Source organism: Ichthyophthirius multifiliis, assembly GCF_000220395.1.
Source record: "Ichthyophthirius multifiliis unplaced genomic scaffold scaff_1120509250921, whole genome shotgun sequence".
Taxonomy (NCBI): domain Eukaryota; phylum Ciliophora; class Oligohymenophorea; order Hymenostomatida; genus Ichthyophthirius; species Ichthyophthirius multifiliis.
Genome location: NW_004086372.1, coordinates 1 through 17,920, shown reverse-complemented (window position 1 = coordinate 17,920; position 17,920 = coordinate 1). Strand labels below are relative to the sequence as shown.

The window sequence follows — 17,920 nt, the reverse complement described above, 5'->3', positions numbered from 1 at the left end:
AATTAAATAATATCAATATATAAAATTAAAAAAAAATAAAAAAATAATATTAATTATATATATATATATATATTTAAGGAAAATTTAAAATAATTTTTATATATAAATCTTTTATATTATATTATATAACTAATAAAAAAAAAAATAATATATAATTTTTTTTATATATCAAAACGAAAAATAATAAATTTAATAAAAAAAATTTATTAAAAAAAAGGAAATTAAAATAAAAAAAATATATATATTAAAGTATATAAAATATAATATACTATAAAAAATGCATTCGTATTAAATTCTTGCCAAACACAAAGTTTATAAAACTAGTATTTCGGAATAAAAAATTTAATATCAAGTTAAATAAGTACCATTAAATGTTAAAGAAATAACATAAGAATAAGAATAATAATTTTCTGAACAATAAAAAATGATAATTGATATGTTAATTAATGATAAAGAGACAAAATAAATTAGTACTGTGGACAGTAGAGGACTTTAAATCGATGATTTGATTTTAGATCAAAGTTTTTTGAATGATGATATTGATATATAAGCAGATATATAAAAAAATGATTATATTAGGTAAAAATATATATAAAAACTGACTGTAAATAGAGTTTTGAAAACATAATAAAATCATAAAAATTAAACAAGTAAATTTAAACTTTATTTTATTTTATTTTTTTAACAAAACAAAACAAAAAATAGTTATTATTTTTGATTGGGATGATACTATCTTTTGCACTTCCAGCTTATTAGTTTAAAATTTTTAAAATATTACAGAATAATAATAAAAATAAATTGATATTTTAGATTAAACTGCAGTAAAATATATATGTTTTATAGGTTTTAACCAAAAATATATGTATTTATAAATATATAGGCGGATACTTTAAAACATGTAGTAGATTATGGAAATGTATATATTATTACAAATGCTTAAGAAGGTTGGGTTTAATAAACTAGTTAAATGTTTTTGAATTAAACTTATTAGGTTATATAGGAAAATAATATTAAAGTTATATCCGCAAGAAGTAGATATGAGAATTATTTTCCTAATGAATGCTATTAATGGAAAATTGAGGCGTTTAAAGATTTATAAAAATTTCATGATAAATAAGTATTATTTCTTTTTTATTTTAGTTTATTTTATATTATATTATATTATATTATTTTAGTTTATTTTTATATTATTTTATTTTTAGATTGTTACTAATTTAGTTTGCTTGGGAGATTCTCATATAGAAATGCAAGCTGCTCAATAGTTGGGCAAATAATTTCAATAAATTTTAGTTAAAACTGTAAAGTTTAAGGAATACCCGAGAATAGATGAATTAATAAAACAATTACAATTAGTAAAAGATAACTTTGAATATGTTTTTTACGAATTTAAAAATCTAACAATAAAACTAGAAAAGTAAATTTTTTTTTATTAATTATAAAATTTTATTTATATATTTTTTTTTGTTTTTTTTTTTTTTTAAAAAAAAAAAAAAAAAAAAAAAAAAGGAAAAAATGATAAATTAAATTTTTTATTTTATTTATAAGTTTGTATATACTTTTTATAATAATATATTATTTTTTATACCCCCTTTTTTTTTTTTTGATTAAATTTTTATTTTAAAAAATAAATATATTAAAATTGTTTTGTTTTTATAACAAAAAAATAAAAAAATATCTATATAAAAAAATATAATTTAAAGATAAAATATAATAACTATTATTATCAGAAAATAAAAATATTAATGGCATTATAAAAAGTAGCTTAATTTTTTGAATAATAAAAACCATAAATTTGGCTTTTTGGCATTAGAGAAGTATTAAGCAGTCCTGTGTATATATATATATATATATATATATTTTATTTATAAGATTTTTTTATTATTTCATTAAATTTTTTTTGTTAAAAACAAAAAACTTAAATGAACAAAAAAAAATGTCCAAAAATTAATGATTTTTATTTATCTAAAAAATTAAAAAAAACACACACACAAAAAAAGATTAGAAAAAAATATAAAGTAATTAAGAAAAATGAGATATTATAATGGATAAGTATTTGCACTTTAAATAAATACTTAAGATTGTATTTTTTATATATTAGATATAAATAATTATTTAAATAAAAGATGCTTTTAAAAATAGTGTCGTTTAATCATTTACTTATTACGATGCATTAAAATAAACAAGTGAAAGTTTAAGGTTTCTTATAAGAAAAATATAATATATATTATATTTATATAATATTATTTTTAAAGAGCTCCTCTATATACTTTTGCTGAAGATTATGCTTTAGGTAATGGTTATCTATTGTTAAGCTTAGGTGAAAAAGTATATGGAAGTAATTTATTTATATAAAAATTAAGAAATAATATAAATAAAAGACCCTTTATCATTAATTGGAAGCATTCATACGAGAATCTAGTATTTTTCTTTTGAAAAACTTTTGGAAAAATACGGCATTAAATTTGAAGTTTATTCAAAAACTAAACATAGTTTTTTACCTTTGACTAAACCTACCAAAGAAGATTTGGAATTTGCATAAGCAAGAAACGAAGAATTATTAAAAGAAGTTCAAAAAAGAATTGTACAAAATCGTAGAAGATAATTTGAATCAAAAGTACATATTTTGTTGAATTTTAATATATATACAAATAAATATAAAATTTATATATATAAATATAAATTTATATAAATATATATATATATAAATATATATATATTTATATATATTTTTATATATATAAAATATAAGGGATTTAATGAAGAATAGGCTATATCTTAATTATTAAATGGATAAACATTTACATCTTAACAAGCTTTATAAAATGGGTATTATCTTTATCTTTTATTTATTATTTTATATTTATAAAAAGATTAATTGATGAAATTGGAACTTTTTATTAATTTAAGTATTTAAATTATCCAGGATATTAAATAAAATGCTAAGAATAAGTAATTAATAGTTTAAATAAAACTAATTATAGTTAAAAACTTGGATTTAAAGCTATTATTAATATTTTAAGTGATTTTAAAAAATTAGAAGAATATAATATAAATGAGTAAGATTTTTATGAATTTTTAGATTAGAAATTATAATCAACTTAATTTATATTTTAATTAGAAAATTATTTGGCTGAGTAATATACTTAATGTGTAAACATTATAAATGAAAGAGAATAAATTTTATAAATTTTAAATTGAAAAAAAATAAAATAAAAAATTTATTTAAAAATAAAAGAAGATAAAAATAAAAAAAAAATATTAAATAGACAAAAAAAAGAAAATATATATAAATATATATATATATATATATCTATATATATATATATTTATATATATATATTTTTCATTTTTTCTCATATATATTTTTCATAAAATCGGCTATATTAATTTCTAATTCTTCCATTATTTATATAATTTCTTAATTTTAAATTAATTAAGGGTTTTTTGTAAATATAGAAATGTCTTCTTCTTCTATTTCATATTTTTCATATACAAAATCATTAACTAAACAGAATATAATAGATGATATTTATTATATATTTTCTTGATTTAATTCCATTTTAGATATAATATTTTTAATATTTCATTTTTTCTATAAATATAGTATTTTAATACTTTAATATTTCCTTTATATTATTCTCATTTATCAAACATTCTTATTTTAAAGGAATAAAGCTTTTTAAACTTTATTAAATTCCTTCCTGGAATAGAAAAACTTCTTAAAAGTTCCCTTTTTCGATAATTTTTACAAGATTTTCTTCAAATTCTTAAGGAGAAAGTCCGAATTTATCTAATAATAAGTCCTTGTTATTTTCCATAACTTAATTTACGTCATAATTATATAATAATATAATATCTAAATATTCTTAATAATATTCTTTTTTTAAACTTTTTCTCCTTTCTTATCTGTTTTTTATTGTTAAATTTATATATTCTTCTTTACCTAATTTAATCGAGTTTTCTAGTATTTATGTTATAAATTCTAAAGTGTCTTTTTCTAACTTTTTAGAGTTTACTTCTTATATGATTTTATCTATTTCTTGTGTTTTTTTATCTTATGATTCATTTGGAAGGCTTTTTATTGATTATATATTATAGGATTTTTATGGTTTTCGTTCATTTTTTATCCTTTAATATATATTTAGGGATATTATAGCCCCTAATGATATTCCTAAAATGAATTTTTTTGATTAAAATAGGTTAAATATAGATAACATATTGTGTTTTTATTTATTTATATATATATATATTTTTGATTATTTTAATATTCTTTTTTTTTATTTTATTTTTAACTTTTTACATTTAAAAATTCATTTATTTTTTATTTTCAAAAAAATTAATAACTTATTAATATTAGAAAAAAAATTTTTTTATAAATATTATAAACTTTATCTTAATTTTTTCAGATTTTATTATTTTATAAAACTTTATATATTTAACAAAATAATAAAATTAATATATAATATATATTATATTTTTACATTATCAAATATTATATAAAATTATAAGTTTTAAATATAAAAATAAAAAATAAGTATTATTTTTAAATATAAACTTAATACTTAATATTTTTTTTTTTAAATTAAATATAAATGAATTTACAAAATATTTAATTAATTATAATATATATATATATATATATATATATATATTATTTTATATATATTAAAAAACTATTTGTTTATATTTTTTTACATTATTTATATTTAAATTTATTGTATTATTCTTATAAATTATTAGCAGGATTTATTATTTTATATGTTATTATTTGCCCGCAATAATAATCAATTTATATATATTAAATAAACATTAAAAAATTATATTATTATTATATAAAAAAGAAAATCTTAAAAAAAAAAAAAAATATTTAAAAAAATGGAGTTTGATGATGATAACATTGAAAATGAAGAATAAGAATTAGGTGATGACTTCGATGCATTATATATAGATGAGGATGATGCTGTATATATATATTTAATATTGAATTAGTTATTAAATAAAAAATTATATATCGATATAACAAATATAGGCTGTACCAGATCTTTTGAGTAAAAAAGATTGCGTAATATTTGCAGTTGATTGTAATCCTTAAATTTTTCAAAAACAAGAAGGGAATCCAAATAATGAAGTATATATAGAAAATACAAATTATTTAATATATTAAATTTATTAATATAGTCATAATTTAATACAGTATTAAAGAGTATTTAAAGCTTTTTTAAATCAAAAATCATATTAAATGTAGATGATAAAGTTAGTTTAATATTTTATAATGTGGTAATAGAAAATATATATAAAAATATATAATTTTAAAAAAGTTATAATATAAATATATATAAATATATAATATATATATATTTATATATATTTATATATTTATATATAGAAATATATATTTTTTAAAAGGATAAAACAAGCAATTTATTATCTTTTAATGGAATAAATACAGTATATCCTTTAGAATCTCCTTCAGCTTAAATGATAAAAGATGTATTAAAATTAGGTTAATATAAATAAATAATAATTTTTAATATAAAAATATTTAATTTTAAATTTTTATAATTAGATTAAAACTTTGAATAATAATTTGGTTTTAGAAATTAAAAGGTTAAACTTTATGAAGTTTTATGGTTATGTAATCATATGTTCTAAAGCAAGTAAATCATATAATATGTATATATTTTTATTTATGTAAATATGTATTTGAAAATAAATATATATATATATATATATATATATATATATTATATATATTATATATATATATATATATTTTTATTTTTAAAAAATTACTTAAAATATTTATATATTACAGAGACAGAAAAAGAAATACTATGAGAATTTTCTTATTTACAAATGATGATAATCCTCCTCCATTATAAGAAAGATAATAATGTATCCATTAAGCTAAATTATTAGCCGAAATGGATGCTTAAATTGAACTTTTTCCACTTCCTAACGCTCACTAAAAGTTTGATTTGAGAAAATTCTATACTGAAATAATTGCTTTGGATGTAGATGAAATAAATGAGTCTTTAATAGATTCTTCTGAGAAAATTCTTGATTTGTAAAATCGTTTGAGATAAAAAGAATACAAAAAAAGACCTATAAATAGACTTTTATTATATATAGGTAAAGATAGTATTGTAGGTACTAAAGTTTATTGTCCATATATTAAAGTGAGAAAGCCTTTTCCGAAATACATAGATTAGGCTTCAAATAAGCTTTTGAAAAAGACAACAAAGAACATCTGTAGTGAAACTGGCCAAATACTCTATCCAAATTAAATTTCATAGTGTATAATTTTGGGTGGTGAAAAAGTCAGAATCAGCTCAAAAGATGTGTAAAAAATGAAGCATTTTTAAGAGCCTTCTATGACCTTAATTGGGTTTAAACCTTTGTCTTAATTGAAGGTTTATCACAATTATAGGCCTAGTTATTTTGTTTATCCTGATGACTTTTAAGTTAAGGGGTCTTCATAGTTTTTCCATGCCTTAATTACACAAATGAAGGCTAAAAATAAAATCGCTATTGTTAGATTTTAACCAAAAAGAGGATCTTAGGTAAGGTTTTGTGCACTTTTGCCATAGGAAGAAGCTTATGATGAAGATCATGTATAATAGCCACCAGGATTCTATCTTATTAGTCTACCATATAGTGATGATATGAGAGATCTAACAAAAGTAGTACAACATGAAGAAAAAGTAGAAGTTAATAATAATTTAATTAATTGTGCAAAAATGATATGTAATGCCTTGGAAATTCATAATTTTGACGTCAGAAATTTCGAAGATCCGGGTCTTTAGAAATTCTATGCTCATTTATAGGCTCATGCACTTAATGAAATTAGTCCTGAAGAAACTTAAGATTTAATTACACCAGATGAGGAAGGAATGAAGAAATACGAAGAAATTCTAAATTTATTTTAAGAGGCAATTAATTTAGATTGTGGAATAGTAATAATATATATATATATATTTATATGTATATATATATATAAATAGATATATATATATATATATGTATATATATATATATTAATATATGAATATTTATTTATATATTTTTATAAAAATAGTAAAATAATAATTCGGCGGATGAAACGTAAAATGAAGGAAAAAAAAGAGTTGGTAAAAAATTAGTTAAAAAAGAGGAGAATAGTTAATAAAGCTTTTAGGTTGTTAAAGATATTGATAGTGTTGAATAGAAAATATTTACAGCAGATTCGAAGACTTTGACTGTTAATTAATTAAAAGAATATTTAAAGAGTGTGGATTTAAGGTAAACTGGTAAAAAAGAAGAACTAATTGAAAGGATTAAGAACTATATATAAAATAAAAAATGAAATTATATATAAATATATATATATATATATATATATTAATAAATATAATTAGTATTTTTTATTATATTTATATATATTTGTTTTTTAATTATCATAAAAAGATATATTAAACTTTTTTATTATTTTTTTTTTTATAAATTTATTTTTAAACGAAATGCATTTTTTTCATATAAAAGGAATTATTGATTCTTATATATTTTTTACGTTTTGAAATTTAATTTTTTCTAAATCTTCTTTTAAACCATTATATTTTTTGGTTAGAATAAATAGAAGTTTTTGATAATCAATATTTTCATTTTCTATAGTTTCTAATAATTAAATTTAAGCTAATTAATTTTTGATTTCATCCAATTGACTAATTTATTGGTCAAAATGTGCTTATTCTTTAATTAAATCTTGCATTTTTTTAATATGATCTTACCTTTTTTGAATTTTTTATTGCAAAATATGCTCTTAGTCTTCCACATTTACTAGATTAATATTATTAGCAAAAATATTTTAGGATAATAAGTCATCTAGTTATTTTTTCTTTTCTTCTAGAAGTTCCATTTATTATTTTTATTCTTCTTCAGTTAAATTTTCGGCTAATAAATAATTTCCTGAATTATGTTTATTTATTAATTTATCATGAATTAAATTTTTATAAAAACTATTATTTTTTTATTCACTCATGTTTTATTTTTACTTAAAATAAAACCTTTTTTTTTTTATTTCTTTATTTTAATTTTTTTAAGGGGAAAAAATAAAAAAATATCATATATTTTATTTTTTTCTAATTTTATATATTAAAATAAAAATATGAATTTTAATAATTCTTCCGACATTTAATACTAAAAGTAAATTACTGATATTTTAGAAATTAATAACTCTATTTAAAGAGTTTCTTCTCTAGTTTTATCCTATTCCAATACTTTAGTGAGTAAGAAATTTTATTTATATATACATATATTTATAATTAAAAAGGTATTGGATCTCATAACTATTAACTCTCCCAAGAACTAACTAAATTATATGATAAAACTTGTGTTTTTAGAGGCGTAGCTTTTTAATTATCCAATGTATTTAAAAATATAGAAGTTGCCCATAAATAAGCAGTATTATATATATATATATATATATATTATAATTATTATTTTTTGTTAAAAAAAAAAAGGCAAAATCATTATAAAATATAAAAATGTGTTTTTAAGATTGGAATACAAAATTCGAATCTGTTAAAAATATAAAAGAAAATTATGAAACAATAAAGAAAAAATACTAACATTATTTATAAAAAATCGAAAAACTAAGACATAAACACAATTATAATATATAAATGAATAAACAAATACCTTAAAAAGACTTATAAAGACTAGAGAGAGTATTTTTTTTTTAAAAAAAATAAAATAAATAAATAAATAAAAAGAATGAAAAAAATTCAGTGATTCTTAAAATACTCACTAAAATAGTGCAAAAAAATGTTTTTTGGAAATAAAAAATATTTATGAGTCTAGATTTGAAGGAATTAATAAATTTTTTATTAGTTATATTAAAACTTAAAATTAATTAACAAATGATATAAATGAAAAACTATAAGAAGTACAAAATCCTGAAAGTATGTATTAAGATATTTAGTTGGTAAGCTTTTATTATAAAAAAAAAATTGTTTTTTTAGTTTTTATTAACTATTAAGAAAAGAATTAAAATTTAAATTCATAAGTATAAAGAAGCTCTACTATAAATAATGCTGAAATTTCAGGTTTTTAGAGAAGAAATTCACTAAAGTTAGAAGATTTGAAAAAATAAACTAGTAAAAATGTTGAGTAAAGTGTTAATATTTAGTAAATAAAATAAAAGTAAAATCTACTTGATTAACTAATAAGTTTAGAAAAAGAATAGAATCCTTTTTTAGATTAAATGTAATATAGTCAAGTAGATAATTAAAGGTATTAATTAGATAATCTAAATGATAATAATTAAAAAAATATAATGAGTTCTTAATTTAATAGTAATACTTAAGGTTAAAATAATATTATGAACACATAAAGTTAATAATTAAATAATTTTTATTAGAGTAATAATAATAATAATATATAATAAAGAAATTTTGCTAATAGTGAGAGCATATTAAAAGGATTTTAAAATAATAATTCTAATAATAATAATAATAATAATAATAATAATAATAATAATAATAATAATAATAATAATAATTAGTTTTATAATTAAAATTATTAAATTAATCAAGCTTTTTAAAGCATGACAATAAATAATACAAATTAAAATAATTTTAATTAAATTAATAATTATTCTGCTTTTGATATATTTGATAATAATAATAATTCAGCCTTTTAATGTAAATATTAATATAATATAATTATTAATTATAAATATTTAAAAATAGCTTAAAATAATTAATTAAATATGTAAAGCACATATAGTAATAATAACAATAACAATTATTTAATAAATAATAACAATATGAATAATAATATTAATATAAATTAAAATAATAATAATAATAATAATACTAATAATAATAATAATAATATCAATTTTAATAATATTAATAAAAATAATAATAATAATAACTTTAATAGTAATAATCCTTTTGTAAATTTTTTATTATTAATAATTTATATAATTTTATTTATAGGATTTTCTTAATTGAAATCACTTTTTATTTTATTGAGAAATTAATATAAAGATAAAAATATTAAATAAAAATATTATTAATAATTTTTTTTTTTTATCAATATAAAATTTCCACATTAATATATATATATATATTTAAAAAAATTTAGATACTATATATTACCTTTAAAGGTATTTAATTTTTTATTTATTTTTTAATATAATGATATGTATTTTTTATATTTTTATAAGATATTATTTATTCTAATTATATATTATTACTATTATAATTTTATATTTCTTTTTTTAATTTTTTTATTTTTTCATTTATTTTCATAAATTTAATACAAAAGAATATTTTAAAATTATTTTATATAATATTTATTATATATTTAAATAAAATAATTTTTTTATTTATATTTATAAAAATAAAATCTAATAAATATAAAAAAAATGAGTATATAAAATATCGAAAATCCCTAATCTGACCTACAGCCTGAAATTTCTATAAATCCCCAAAATTAAAATTAAGAATAATAAAAAATAGAAATAGAAAAAGATTAAATTTAATAAAACCAGATATAAGATGAATAAATATAAGAAACATAATAATAAAAAGAAGAATAAGATTAAATATAAGAAAAATAACCTTAACAAATATAAATATAAAAAAATGAATAAATATAAGAAAAAATATAAGAAGAATAAAATAAAGATTTATAAATAGAATAAGAAAAACAATAAATATAAGATTAATAATAAGATGAATAAATACCGTTAGTAAAACTATAAACATAAATCGAAATTTATGAAAAGTAAGTTTAAGAATAAAAAACATAAATTGAATAATTAAAAGAATAGTTATAGTAATAAAGTTAAAAAAAAGATAAAAATACAATCACTATGACTTTAGAAGATTTAAAAGCATGGGATGTTAAAGTAAAAGATTTATAAAAATCCAAGAAGCAATTGGAGTAATAAAAGAAGGCAATAGAAAGTGAAAATAATTTATTAAAGAATGAAAATAGTCAATTGAAATAAAATTTCGATAAATAAAAGGCTAATTAAACCGAGGAAATTAAAAAATATATGGATATAGAGTCTTTAGAAGAAAGATGTAGAGCATTATAAAATATGATTGATGAATATTCTAGTAATTTAGCAAAGATGGAGACTGAAAATTAAGAAAATAAATGCAAATTAAGAACTTTAGAGGAAGATTTTTAAGCTAAAGAGTAAGAATTAAGAAGTTAAAGGGAATTAGCAAAAGAAAAATTCAATTTGGAAATAAATTTGTAAAATATGAGAAATTCTAATGCTTCTTTAAATAAATAAATATAGGAATTAAGTGAAAATATGAGCGGCTTTTTAGAACTAAAAAATGAATATGATAAATTAAAATATGAATATGAAAATTTAGAAGTTTAAATGGAAAAAATGGAAAGTTAAATAATTGAAAAAGATAAAAGTATTAAATTATTGGAAAATTAAAAAATTAATTTAGAAGATTTTTAAATTGAAAATTAAAATTAATTAAAATATTTAGAAAAAAAAATCAAAGATTAGAAGGGAATATAAAAACTTTAGAAGAAAAAAATAATGGATTTAATATTATGGTTTAAGATGCGTAGAATGAAGTGGAAATTTTATAAAATAAATATAAAAATGAAATTTCAGAACTTAAAAATATAATTTAAAATAAGGCTACGCTGTTAAAAGAATTAAGCTAGAAGAATGAAAGTTTAGAAAAAGATGTAAAGTAGTTAAGAGAGGTTTAAAGTAAAAATATTTATTCAAGTGTTGATTTTATAAATAATAATGATAATAATAATAATAATAATAATAATAATAATAATAATAATAATAATAATATAATAATAATATAGTTTAAATAATTAAAACAATAACAATAGTGGTATAATTCTCAAAAAAGATAAAATTATTATGGAAACTCTATATATTAAAAATGAAGAATTGGAAGTAATTTTATTTATATTTTTATTTGTATTTTATTATATTTTTGAGAATGAATTAAATTAAAAAATATTAATTCTAGCTTAAAATGAAAAAGTTATAGTGCAATTAAGAAAAATAATTGAAGGAAAAAATGCTACAATTTAATAGTTGTGCAAAGAAATTTTCCAAAAAAATCCATGTTTAGAGGATATAAAAGACATAAAAAATATGTATTAAAAATATAAATATTTATTTTTAAAATTTATTATATTTTTGTTTTACAGATATGATAATTAAGATATAGAAGAAATAAGTTAATATAAAAGTTTTAATTATATTTAATTATAGGAAGTTATAGAAGTATTAAAAAAAATATATATTAAATTATAAAATGATATATATATATATATATATATCTATATATAGATAAAAAAAAAATATATTTTTTTTTAAAATATAATTATATTTAAATAAATATATATCTCTAATATAAATAATAAATAAACTTTTAATACAAGAAAATGGCAATAGAAAATATAAGGCTTAGAAATGATATTTTATTATTAGGAAAAGATTTTAATGATTTGTTAAGAAAATAAAATCAAAAATGAATTATAAATATTTATAACTATACATAAAAAATTTTATATATGTGTTAATATATATATATATGTTAATATATATATATTTATATATATATATATATATATATATATATATATATTAAATTAAATTAAATTAAATTAAAATAATTTAATATTTTATTATAATATTTAATTATTTATATTTGTTTTTATATCATTCTATAAAATAATATAAATATCTATAAAAAAATGTTTTTATTTTCTTTTATAATATTAGTTTTATTTTTTTTTGTTAATTGTTAAATATTTGATATTTATTAAACATTTTTAACTGGTAACATTATTCTTTTTTAATAAATATTTAATATTTATAATAATTTCATTAATTAATAAAGATTAAGTATCATGGAATAAAATAGGATAAATAGAATTAAAAATTAATACTAAATTAGGTACAATTAATTTATTTGATAATGCAGATTCAATAATATCTAAAAAATTAATTAGATAAGATAATGTATTTTTATATTTATTTTTATTTATACTCTTTTTTTTTTTTATTTTTTCAATATAGTTATAACATTCTTTTGTTTAATTGAAATTTTTAAATGAAGATATACCTGAAAGAGAATATTTAACATTAATTGAGTATTTTTTGTTTATTTTTAATTAACATTTTATTTTTTTTATTAAAAAAGTTTAAAAAACTTACCTAAAGATGAATTTAAGGAAGTCATAGAAGTTAATACAAATGAAGGAAATAATATATTTTCATTCAATTATGCTATTGCCTCAAAAAATCAAAATAAAAGAGGGAAAAAATAAAAACTAATGGAAGAAGAAGAATATATTGAAAATAATAATATATTAATTTAAATAAATTCTACTTAAAGTTCATAAACGTATGTATATATAATAATTTAAATATATATATATATATATATAACCTATTCTTGTTATTGTTTGAAAAAAAAAGTGCTTTCTTTATAAAATAAGAAAAAAAAAAAGAAGAAAAAAGCCATATTGGAATTGAATAAGAAATTCCTTAATAATAAGGCATTATGGGATTTATTTAAAAATATGTAAATAAAAAGAATTGTTATAATTTATATATTTTTTTTTGTTTACTTTTTAGTATTGGTATATTATAATTGCCATTGCAGTTGTTTTTATGCTTAATCAAGCAGATATACAAGAAGGTTAATAGGGTTAAAATGGATAATAATAAAGAAATAATAGATAATGATTAAGGGTTAAAATGGATAATAATAAAGTAATAATAAATAATAATGATTTTGTTTTGTTTATTTTATTTTTTTTGTATTATTTATTTAACTAAAAAAACAAATTAAGAATAAAGAAATGATAAAAATAATAATATATTATTTGATATTATAATTTATTTTTATATTTTTTAAAGAAAAAAGAAAGAAAAAAAATTATTAATTGTTTTTTATTTTTTTTTTTAAAAAAAAAATGTTTTATATATATATATATGTATTTTAATTTTTTTTTTTTTTTTTTTTTTTTTTAAGTTTGTATTTACTAAAAAAATAATAACAAAATTATTTCTTATTTTTAATAATGGAAAAAAATATAGAATTAACAGGTATAAAAAAGTAAAATTATAAACCTAGCAAAACATAGATTATTTATTTAAAACAAAAGATAAATTAATGAGTTATTTTTGGGTTAAGAAAAAGTCGAAAAACTTGAAAATGCTCAAGAATCTAAATTTTATTTCGAAAAATATAGATGTCTTGAGCTTATAAGATTTAATTTAATGTTAATTGCATAAGGAGTAGCAGTGTTATAAGTAAAAAAATGTTTTTATATAATATTTATAATAAAAAAAAAAATAGTATGAACTTGAATTTTCAGATAAAGATGAAGAGTTTTCGAAATAATTTTTATATATAATTTTTGTTACATCAATATTATTAAGTAAAAATAAAAATATATGTTTAGACAAAACTAAAATAAATAAAAAATTAAAAGTATTCATGACTTATTATTCATATGTAGCTTTTACTTAATATAGAGTCTCCACAAAAGAATATGGAGATAATTGCAATGTAATAAATACAGGAGAATGGAAATATATGATATTAGAGATGGCTGGATATATGATTATACCATTACCTTGGTTTATAGATAAGAAAATATATTTCAATGTAGATTTTTATAATGTAGAATGTTTTCATTATTTAAATGAAATTATGACTCTCGTAATGCTTTTAAGAATTATTATTATGCTTAAAATAATTTTACATACTACAGAATGGAGTTCAGATAGAGTAAATAGAGTTTGGTATATAATATATAAAAATAAATTATGAATATAAATAAATATATATATAAATAAGCAAATATATAATATATATATATATTATATATATATATATATATTTATATTTTTATATATTTTTATATATATTTTTTTATATTTTTTATATATTTAATTTTAGTTAAATGTATGCTTGTAAAATGGATACATTATTTATAATGAAAGTTTTAACGAAAAAACATCCTATGAAATGTTTTTGGTTTATATATTTAATATCTCTTTTTGTATTTAGTTATGGTACAAGAATTTGCGAAAGACCTATATATAGATTAATTTCTGATCCAAATTTAAATGGTGATATAAAGAAAAATATCGAAGATGCTAAAAGTTTTAATAATTTTTCTGTTCCTATGTGGTGTATTTTAATTACTATTCCTTCCGTAGGATATGGAGATGTATTTCCAGTAACTTATCATGGCCGATTTGTGGTTACTTTGGCTATATTTTCAGGTACTTTTATGCTTTCTGTGTTAGTAAATTCGCTTACTAATGTGCTTTCTTTGTAAAATTTAGAGTAAAAATCGATGATTATTTTGAGCAAACTAAACGCTAAGGAATCTGTTAAAAAAAGCGCAATTAAATTTATATAAATTCTTCTAAAATTAAACCATAAATTAAGATATAATATCCCATAGTAGATAGACTCACATAAGATTCTATAAATATAAAACGAATTTAAAAAAAATAGAAGACATTATAAATCTATTGCAGATCTTTCTAATACTAAAGATTAATTATTAAAATAATGTGCCTTTATGTAAGATGAATTTAAAAAAAATAATTTATATACTGATATTTAATTGCTTTCTACATAATCAATTCTTAATTCATTATAATAAAAAGAAAATATAGTAGACTCAATATAATATATAAATTTACCTAATATTCATAAAGATAATCATAAAAAATCGGCAAACAATGTATAGTTTGAATCTAATTAATTTCCAGTACTTTTCTAAGGATTTAATTTTAATAATAATATTAATTAAAAAAGTTTGAAGATATAAAGATGAAAATTTTGTATTTTTATTTTTTTTTTTTAAAAAAAAAAAAAAAAGATTTCCTCCTTTTTAATTTTTTTTTTTTTTTTAAATGTAAATAACATAAAAACATGTATTTTTTTTATTTTATTTTAATAAAAATAAATTGTTAAAATTTAATTCTTTACTTTTTTTTTATGTATATATATATATATATATAAATAAATATTCGTTTTTTTCATGAAGAAACTAAGCCAGCAGGCATTGTAGAAGTAATAGTTTCTAAAGGTTAAAAGCCTAATTCTTCAATAGGAATTCCAAATTCTACTAATTTAGCTTCATATACTCTAATAGCATCATTATAAGCCTTTGTAGCATGATGAATTGAATATTTAAGATTCTTAATAAGCATATTTTTAGTTTCTATAGATTACTAGATTTTATTTTTGAGTTGACTTTATACATTTTGGTCTATTCCGGATTATTATATAATATGCTTAAGTTCTTCTTCTTTTGCGTTATATTAGTTTATGATTTATTATAGTCTTTATGAAAGTATAATGTTATGTAAATTAGCATTTTATTTGACTTCTGTAGTGATTAATTCGAATTTTTCTTCCATTTCTTTTTTTCTTTAATGACTTTTTCATATTTAATATCAAGATCTTGTCCATCTATTTATAGTTTATTGATTTTTTCCTTTAGAGTGATTTATTTAGACTTGAGATTTTATAAAGACATTTTATGTTTGGAAAATTATTTAAGATCTTCTTTTAATTTGTCCCTGATTTTCCTTTTATCTTCAAGAGGTTTTTTCATTTTATCGTTTTCGGCTTGTAGTTCTTATACTATTTTTTTATTGGTTTATATTTTGGCATATATCTAGGCTATTTTCTCTTTATGTGCTTTTATCAAATTTAAATTCTCGGCAGTTATATCATTGTAGTATTTCTTTAGTTCCGCAAAAGCATTATCATGGTTCATCATAAGCTCGTTTATATGAAGATTCTTCCTTTCTTCTAATTCATGGATTTCTACCTTTAATTTAAGCTCTAGATCATCTTTTAATTTTGCAAGTCTTTGCTCGTATTTTTAAATTAATTGTTTTATTTTATCTTCAAAGTTTTATTTTTGCATTTATATAAGTTTCTCGTTTTATTCTTGCTCACGATTTACCTCACTTATATAATGATTGTCGCTTTATTAATATTCGTCTTTTAGTTACTTCTTATTTGTTTTCATTTGAAGAGTACGGTCATCGAAATAATCGTCTTCAAGCTTTTTAGCATCTATACCGTCTTTTTCAATTGCTTAATTGGATTTTTCTTGTTCGTATTCTAAATGTTTTACCTGTTAAAATAAATATATATATATATATATATATATATATATATATATATATATATATATATATATATAATAGATGATTATTTACCTTTTGTAAAAACACTTTGACATCTATTCGGTGTTTGTATTCCTTTTCTTCTGCTTCAGTCTCTTTATTACATATTTTGGTACTTATTTCTTGGACTTCTTTTAGGGTATTATGATAAAAATTCTCGACCATATCACGATCCATTTAAATATAATTTCTATTTATTTTCATTTCATTTACTTTTTCTTTAAATATATTTTTGTTTATGTATTATTTAATAGTTTTTTGTTATATAAAGCTTGCTTTTTTTACCTTTTAATTTTTTTAAATTTAAAGTTAGATCAGCTGCAGGCATAGTCATGTATTAATCCTTCGGTTCCCTTATTATTTAAATATTATATTTATAATCGATTTTTATGTTTATACTTTTTTTTTTTTAGGGGGTTTTTTAGGCATTTTTTATAATTTTTTTTTAAAAGTTAAAAAATTTTTTTTTTATTATTTTTTATTTTAAAGTATTTTTATTTTTTTTTTAGAAGTTTTTTTTATTAATTTTTTTTAAAAAAAAAAAATATATTAAAATTTATTTTTATTGATATATAAAAATAATTATATTATATCATAAATTTATAATAATAATTATTTTTATAAATATATTAATATCATAAATAAAAATAATATTAAGGGTATTAAAAAAAAAAAAAAAAAAAAAAAAAACAA

General features: G+C 16.6%; 4 protein-coding genes across 4 annotated transcripts, besides 38 other annotated features; 3 read left to right on the top strand and 1 right to left on the bottom strand. All coding sequences in view use genetic code 6, as the record gives it.

Annotated features, from left to right (window-relative positions):
- Nucleotides 1–185: 185 nt before the first annotated feature.
- Nucleotides 186–216: a microsatellite.
- A 248-nt stretch (nucleotides 217–464) lies between these two features.
- IMG5_113140 (protease sohb, putative) lies at nucleotides 465–3,145 on the top strand (the record flags this gene model as incomplete). The annotated part of the gene is made up of 7 exons (XM_004034753.1): nucleotides 465–650; nucleotides 706–821; nucleotides 881–1,117; nucleotides 1,203–1,414; nucleotides 2,253–2,335; nucleotides 2,379–2,614; nucleotides 2,750–3,145. Coding segments are annotated over exons 3-7 (1,077 nt in total), but the record flags the coding sequence as incomplete, so codon positions are not given.
- Nucleotides 1,130–1,199: a microsatellite.
- Nucleotides 1,480–1,505: a microsatellite.
- Nucleotides 1,833–1,857: a microsatellite.
- Nucleotides 2,653–2,736: a microsatellite.
- Nucleotides 2,663–2,740: a microsatellite.
- Nucleotides 3,146–3,280: 135 nt separating the features above from the next.
- Nucleotides 3,281–3,340: a microsatellite.
- Nucleotides 3,341–4,618: 1,278 nt separating this feature from the next.
- Nucleotides 4,619–4,666: a microsatellite.
- A 168-nt stretch (nucleotides 4,667–4,834) lies between these two features.
- Nucleotides 4,835–4,876: a microsatellite.
- Nucleotides 4,876–7,101, top strand: IMG5_113130 (ku p70 DNA helicase, putative; the record flags this gene model as incomplete). The annotated part of the gene is made up of 7 exons (XM_004034752.1): nucleotides 4,876–4,962; nucleotides 5,030–5,128; nucleotides 5,179–5,277; nucleotides 5,407–5,503; nucleotides 5,567–5,657; nucleotides 5,816–6,948; nucleotides 7,079–7,101. 7 exons carry the CDS (start codon nucleotides 4,876–4,878, stop codon nucleotides 7,099–7,101), a joined length of 1,629 nt encoding a protein of 542 aa, XP_004034800.1.
- Nucleotides 5,320–5,396: a microsatellite.
- Nucleotides 5,714–5,773: a microsatellite.
- Nucleotides 6,963–7,064: a microsatellite.
- Nucleotides 7,102–7,348: 247 nt separating the features above from the next.
- Nucleotides 7,349–7,381: a microsatellite.
- A 2,085-nt stretch (nucleotides 7,382–9,466) lies between these two features.
- Nucleotides 9,467–9,538: a microsatellite.
- Nucleotides 9,539–9,676: 138 nt separating this feature from the next.
- Nucleotides 9,677–9,714: a microsatellite.
- A 51-nt stretch (nucleotides 9,715–9,765) lies between these two features.
- Nucleotides 9,766–9,915: a microsatellite.
- A 116-nt stretch (nucleotides 9,916–10,031) lies between these two features.
- Nucleotides 10,032–10,056: a microsatellite.
- A 109-nt stretch (nucleotides 10,057–10,165) lies between these two features.
- Nucleotides 10,166–10,219: a microsatellite.
- Nucleotides 10,177–10,233: a microsatellite.
- Nucleotides 10,211–10,257: a microsatellite.
- A 292-nt stretch (nucleotides 10,258–10,549) lies between these two features.
- Nucleotides 10,550–10,606: a microsatellite.
- Nucleotides 10,607–10,613: 7 nt separating this feature from the next.
- Nucleotides 10,614–10,657: a microsatellite.
- Nucleotides 10,658–11,333: 676 nt separating this feature from the next.
- Nucleotides 11,334–11,375: a microsatellite.
- Nucleotides 11,376–11,769: 394 nt separating this feature from the next.
- Nucleotides 11,770–11,841: a microsatellite.
- Nucleotides 11,842–12,308: 467 nt separating this feature from the next.
- Nucleotides 12,309–12,339: a microsatellite.
- A 233-nt stretch (nucleotides 12,340–12,572) lies between these two features.
- Nucleotides 12,573–12,638: a microsatellite.
- Nucleotides 12,637–12,662: a microsatellite.
- Nucleotides 12,657–12,702: a microsatellite.
- Nucleotides 12,703–13,699: 997 nt separating this feature from the next.
- Nucleotides 13,700–13,769: a microsatellite.
- A 235-nt stretch (nucleotides 13,770–14,004) lies between these two features.
- Nucleotides 14,005–14,030: a microsatellite.
- A 52-nt stretch (nucleotides 14,031–14,082) lies between these two features.
- Nucleotides 14,083–15,858, top strand: IMG5_113120 (small-conductance calcium-activated potassium channel protein, putative; the record flags this gene model as incomplete). Its single annotated transcript, XM_004034751.1, has 5 exons — nucleotides 14,083–14,117; nucleotides 14,167–14,314; nucleotides 14,361–14,442; nucleotides 14,497–14,809; nucleotides 14,967–15,858. The coding sequence occupies 5 exons, from the start codon at nucleotides 14,083–14,085 to the stop codon at nucleotides 15,856–15,858; spliced, it is 1,470 nt and encodes a 489-aa protein (XP_004034799.1).
- Nucleotides 14,838–14,907: a microsatellite.
- Nucleotides 14,868–14,935: a microsatellite.
- Nucleotides 14,869–14,959: a microsatellite.
- Nucleotides 14,913–14,956: a microsatellite.
- Nucleotides 15,859–16,181: 323 nt separating the features above from the next.
- Nucleotides 16,182–17,483, bottom strand: IMG5_113110 (hypothetical protein; the record flags this gene model as incomplete). Its single annotated transcript, XM_004034750.1, has 3 exons — nucleotides 17,261–17,483; nucleotides 16,260–17,175; nucleotides 16,182–16,192 (listed from the first exon to the last, which is right to left on the bottom strand). The coding sequence occupies exons 1-3, from the start codon at nucleotides 17,429–17,431 to the stop codon at nucleotides 16,182–16,184; spliced, it is 1,098 nt and encodes a 365-aa protein (XP_004034798.1). The 5' UTR covers nucleotides 17,432–17,483.
- Nucleotides 17,188–17,244: a microsatellite.
- A 209-nt stretch (nucleotides 17,484–17,692) lies between the features above and the next one.
- Nucleotides 17,693–17,763: a microsatellite.
- Nucleotides 17,764–17,769: 6 nt separating this feature from the next.
- Nucleotides 17,770–17,862: a microsatellite.
- A 29-nt stretch (nucleotides 17,863–17,891) lies between these two features.
- Nucleotides 17,892–17,917: a microsatellite.
- Nucleotides 17,918–17,920: the final 3 nt, after the last annotated feature.